Here is a 5,113-nt window from a genome sequence, read left to right on the forward strand (position 1 = left end):
CAGCCAGGCATGCCCGGATGGTCGAAACCCTGCGGAATTGTCAGGCGACCCGTCGACCGCCGTTCCTACCCCCTCGTTTACAATTGATTGAGGGGTGATCGGGAGTTCCACCGCATGGTACGAGGCCGTTACCGTGCGCAGTGCCCTCAATCTTGTCGAACCTGCCCAGAGGCCGCAACTGAACTTGAACAAGTAGAAAGGGGCGAAGGGGAAATTGAGGATCGCAAATGCTCAGTATCGAAGTACAACCAACTCGTAACAAAAAAGAAGTACAACCAACAAACAATCGCTATTCTCAGGAAACTGCAAATCCATTTCAGAGTTAGAGCTGGATACATTTGATACCTGAACATTCCAGACACCACCAACGAGACATAGAACCTGCCTAGCAGAACCGAAACCTAAATCAGGGAGGATGAGGCATCCTTTTGTACAGACCCAGAACACCAACGCACACCTAAAACCACCTATCAGATCAGATCAGATCAAGCCGCGGCGACCTTGCGGGCCTTCTTGACGGCCGGGGAGCGGACGGTCTTCGGCTTCGCCTTGGCCTTGGCCGCAGGCGACTTCTTGGCCTTGGCGACCAGCTTCTTCTGCTCGGGTGCCTTGCGCTTGGTGCCAGCGGCGGCGGTCTTCTTGGGCTTCGCGGCCACCGTCTTCTTGGCCTTGGCGGCGTCCTTGGCGGGCTTGGCCGTGGCCTTGGCCTTGGGCGCGTCCTTCTTGGCGGCGTCGGAGAGCTTGTAGGAGGCCTTGACCTTGACGAGCTTGCCCTTGGCAGCGGAGGCGCGGAGCTGGACGGAGAGCATCTTCTTGAAGTTGGCCGGGAGGGCCTTGCCGTGCTTCTCCTCGATGTACTTGGCGATGGCGACCGAGCTCGACCCCGTCCTGTCCTTGAGCGCCGCGATCGCCTCCTTGATCATCTGCGCAAGATCGAAATCAAATCCAATCAGTCCCAATCGCAGTCAAAACCATTCAATCGCAGGGGAACAGAGGAGAGGTTCAAACGCTCGCCTCGAAGTAGGTCGGGTGGGAGGCACCAGCGGCGGCCGCCTTCGGCTTGGCGGCGGAGGGCTTCGGCGCTGAGGCGGCGGGCTTGGCCAAGGCAGTCATGGTGGCTAATCGAAGAAAATGTCTGAAAGGGAAACTGCTGCGTGTGCGGTGTGCTCTGCTCGCTTGCGGCTTCAGAAAAGATCTCGAGAGGTGGATGGATTCGAGAGAACCGGGTCGAGGCGTACTTATAGTCAGGGAGGGGAGCGATCCGGGGTGGTGGGAATGCTGCGATCTCATTGGCTGGAGGGGGGGGGGGGGGGGGGGGGGGGTGGTGCCGCGGATTGTGAGTCTAGAGAAGGGGCGGGCGAGCAGCTCAATTACTCCCGGGTGACCGGGTGAAAATTACTCCCTCCGTTGCTAAATATAGATTTCAATATGAACTACTCCCTCCGTCCGATAATATATGAACGTTTTTGACACTAGTGTTATGTTAAAAACGTTATTATATTAGTGTCAAAAACATTCTTATATTATGGGACGGGGGAGTACATACAAAGCAAATTGAGTGAAAATTTTACTCTAAAATATATCTACATACATCCATAAAAAGATCTCTAAAAAGACTTATATTTAGAAACGGAGGAAGTAGAAGGGAGGCTCTATTTATCAGGCGCCTGGAAAAAACAGTTGCATCAACTGCTTTTTATACGAAAATTGTCAAATCTTGATCCAGTGGCCCAAAATAGATCGTGCTACTGTTCATCATCTTCTTGCCTACCCCGCCATAACCGCCAGTCTCCATCACCCGTGGCCGACGGTCGCTATCACGCACCGCCTCACGCTCCCCCTGCCATTGCTAGCCACCGCCTCGGCCATCCCTCTAAGCCCGGCACCATCCATGAGAACCTCCGGCGATCCCCTGCCCCCCACCTCTAATAAGATAGTTAATAAGGCCATTACTTCACCCTAAGATAGATGGTGGGGCTAGTTATTCTCCGGCGAGGTCCGGCCAAGAAGGAAGGAAGAAGGAAAAAAGTGACTGGTCGGAGAGGAAATTCCAGTGTAACGTCCCAAATTTTCAATTTGGAATGTTATACATTAGATCATCACGCATAACATATTTTATTGCATTTTTTTGCGATCCTAGAAATTCTACGCAACTCGAGGACCCACGGAGAGAGTTGGGGATTTCGTTATTTTCATATTTTGGGTTTTCTCAAATTTTGAAAATAGGATCATTTGTTTTAATTATTTTTCTCTCCGAAAATATTTTAATCAAAATATATGAGAGGGGATAAAATGACTTCTCCACAAATAATGAAATATTGGAGGAAAAATATTAAAAACAAATATTTGATTTTATTTGATTATTATTTGAATTAGGAAAAATACGCGTTTTTCAAAATTGCATTTAAGCCCCAAATAAATGTTCATCTTGTCCGGCTTGATTTTAGAAGTCGGGGAAAATTTATTTCGGGATTTTTGGAGTCCATTTAGTATTTCTTTTATTTGTTTTTCTGCGTGAAATTATTTTAAAAAAACGCGAACCGACCTTGGGCCGTATTCGGCCAGGACTCCGCCCGGCCAGGCCCTTATAAGGCGCGCCCCCGAGGCCCCGTCAGCCCAAGTCGCCCCCGCCGCTGAAAACCCTAACCCTAGCCCGATCTGCCGCCCGCCGTCCGACGCCGTCGCCCGAGCTGCCGCCGCCCGCCGCCGTCCCGCCGCCCAATCGAAGCCGCCCGTCGCCCCACCGAGGTTGACCACCGCGCCGCCGCCGGCGGTTTTCCTCGAGAAAACCGTTCGGTTTTCCATCCGGTTTTTCGTTCGTTTTTTTTAAAACCCTAAATCCGTTTTTTCCGGTTTAGTTTATTCAGCGAACACTCGTTTGTTCGTTCGTTTTAACGAACGGTTTTCGTTTTTTTCGTAGACAGCGAACGTTCGTTCGTTAGCCTGTTCGTCCGTTTTCTTTTTCTCGGATTTTTCCGCGATTATTTCTGATCGCGATTTCCGATCTGTTTTTCGTTCTAGTATAACTTTTCACTCGTTTATCAGAATCAGGCGATTCAAGCGCCTAGAGTTTCGTCTCGAAACCCTATTTCCGTTTAACCAACTCAAACAAGTTTTGCTACTGTAAAATTTGACTTAGGTCCAGATTAGTAAACGAAGATTGTTTCTTTCGCCGTTTGACTTTCGTTGCTTCGTTTGATTTGATTCTTTTTGCAAACCGGAGTTCTTAAGTTGAACTTTCTGGTTAGATCTTTTATTTGAGTTTTACCTATGCATTAGATGAGTGCTTATTGTATGCTTGTTTGTTTGCGATAGAGTACCCGGAGTGCGCAGCGTGCTACTTCGAATCTCTAGGTTTCACGGATCATCAGCAAGGCAAGTAACACTTTGATCATACCTCTTTTCATACCCAGTTTTATTGCATTAGATCAATCCTCAAACAATTGCATGATTAGGATCTAATTAAATTGTGGGTATCGGGAAGTAGATGAGGTAGTACCTATTACCTGTTTTATTATCAACCTTTGGGAGTTACTTCTACGTTTGCTTATTGCTATGCTATGATAGTAGACGTGGATTGGGTGAGTGTATCCATGACAGATGTGAGATTGTTAATTAATGGTTTACTTAAGGTGGCAACTTAAACACACATCTGGGTGGATTGAGGCACCTGGGTATTCCAGTGATTGCCTGTTTTTTTATGGACCGCCACCCAGGCTCAAAGGGATCATGAGATTATTCATGCTAGAAACTTCCGTGTGCAGCCACATGCTATTATGGGCTCTAGCATAGTTGATTAAGTCGTGTGAACTCTTACAGTGGTAGACTAACAGATGTAGGGGAAAGTAGGTGTAACTGTCTACCCATCGTAAGGTGCTAACGCTTCTGAAAGACTGTGTCTCGGTCATCCGTTTCTCAAACACCATGTAGTGCGAGAAATCCAACGAAGGAGATCGGGTCTTATGGGGAAAAGTGCACAAACCTCTACAGAGTGTACAATCTAATCATGGTTAGCCGTGTCCCCGGTTATGGACATCTTGAGTATCTAGTTCTTGGATTATCATGTGAATCTCATCATCTTATACTTAACTAATTTTGTTGGGTTGTTAATGATTACTTTTAATTGGGATTGAGAGGGGGTTTACCTTCTCAATATTTTTTAACCAACTTTGTAGTTAAATAAAAATATATTCCTTTGCAGTAGGGAAAAATTGGCTTTTCGCAAAAACTGTAACCATAGAGCTTTCCACCAGCCAAATATGCATGTAGTGATAGCATTATTCTGTTCATTACTCTCTATGTGTTACATTGCAAGCATATTCCATGTGCTGACCCGTTTTCGGGCTGCAATGTATCATGTTGCAGACTTTTCAGACGACGAGTAAGGAGCCTTAGGTCGTGGTCTTATACTCAGTGATGCCGTTGGAGTTGATGGACTCACTTTATCTTCCAAGCCTTCCGCTGTTATCGTAATTAGATGGCCTAAGCCATATTTATTGTAATAATTTCTCTTTTGAGACATTCGATGTAATAAGTGTGTGATTGCTACTCTGTTATAAATCCTTCAAGTACTGTGCGTGTCAGCATTACCGATCCAGGGATGACACTGATGCACAGAGACTAGACTGTTTGAGGTCTGGTCGCTACATCCAGGCACCTGAGAAAAAAGTAAATCCGAACGCAACACCAAACACCAAATAGCAGCCAAGTTTCACACCGAACCTTGAAACAGAACACCGAATAAACCGTCAAAACGGTCAAAATGATTTGATTTTTTGGTTTTCGGTCACAAAGTGCCCACCCCTAATCATAACTATTCATATGATTTTCAAGAATTCGTCATAAATTAGTTTTCATGGCCATATGTGTATGTGATCTTTACGGAATTTTCCAGAAATTGTGAATATTTATAAAGTTTTAGATATTGCGTACACTAGTACTTATGATCATTCTAGTGTTTTGTGCTCAACGCATGGCGAGGGAGCGAAAAATCGTGTTAAATCAGCAACGTATTTTGACCTTCGTGGATATTGATTTCTTGTGCTAACAAAAACAAGCAGAAAACAGGAACTGACATTGGGCACTAAATTAATAGTTTAGTCCAGAAAAATAA

The 5,113-nt window shown here is 46.0% G+C and overlaps 1 protein-coding gene across 1 annotated transcript; it reads right to left on the reverse strand.

The window, feature by feature from the left end:
* Positions 1–292: 292 nt before the first annotated feature.
* Positions 293–1,204, reverse strand: LOC109764910 (uncharacterized). The gene is made up of 2 exons (XM_073508923.1): positions 1,015–1,204; positions 293–923 (listed from the first exon to the last, which is right to left on the reverse strand). The coding sequence occupies exons 1-2, from the start codon at positions 1,111–1,113 to the stop codon at positions 486–488; spliced, it is 537 nt and encodes a 178-aa protein (XP_073365024.1). The 5' UTR covers positions 1,114–1,204; the 3' UTR covers positions 293–485.
* Between the last annotated feature and the right edge of the window lie 3,909 nt (positions 1,205–5,113).

The sequence above is a fragment of the Aegilops tauschii genome, chromosome 2, assembly GCF_002575655.3.
Source record: "Aegilops tauschii subsp. strangulata cultivar AL8/78 chromosome 2, Aet v6.0, whole genome shotgun sequence".
In the NCBI taxonomy this organism is placed as follows: domain Eukaryota; kingdom Viridiplantae; phylum Streptophyta; class Magnoliopsida; order Poales; family Poaceae; genus Aegilops; species Aegilops tauschii.

Excerpts from the sequence above, each read along its gene's own strand:
- LOC109764910 (XM_073508923.1), bottom strand. The coding sequence starts at position 1,113 with ATGACTGCCTTGGCCAAGCCCGCCGCCTCAGCGCCGAAGCCCTCCGCC. Across the intron at positions 924-1,014 it reads CCCACCCGACCTACTTCGAG|ATGATCAAGGAGGCGATCGC; the intron begins GCGAGCGTTTGA and ends GATCTTGCGCAG.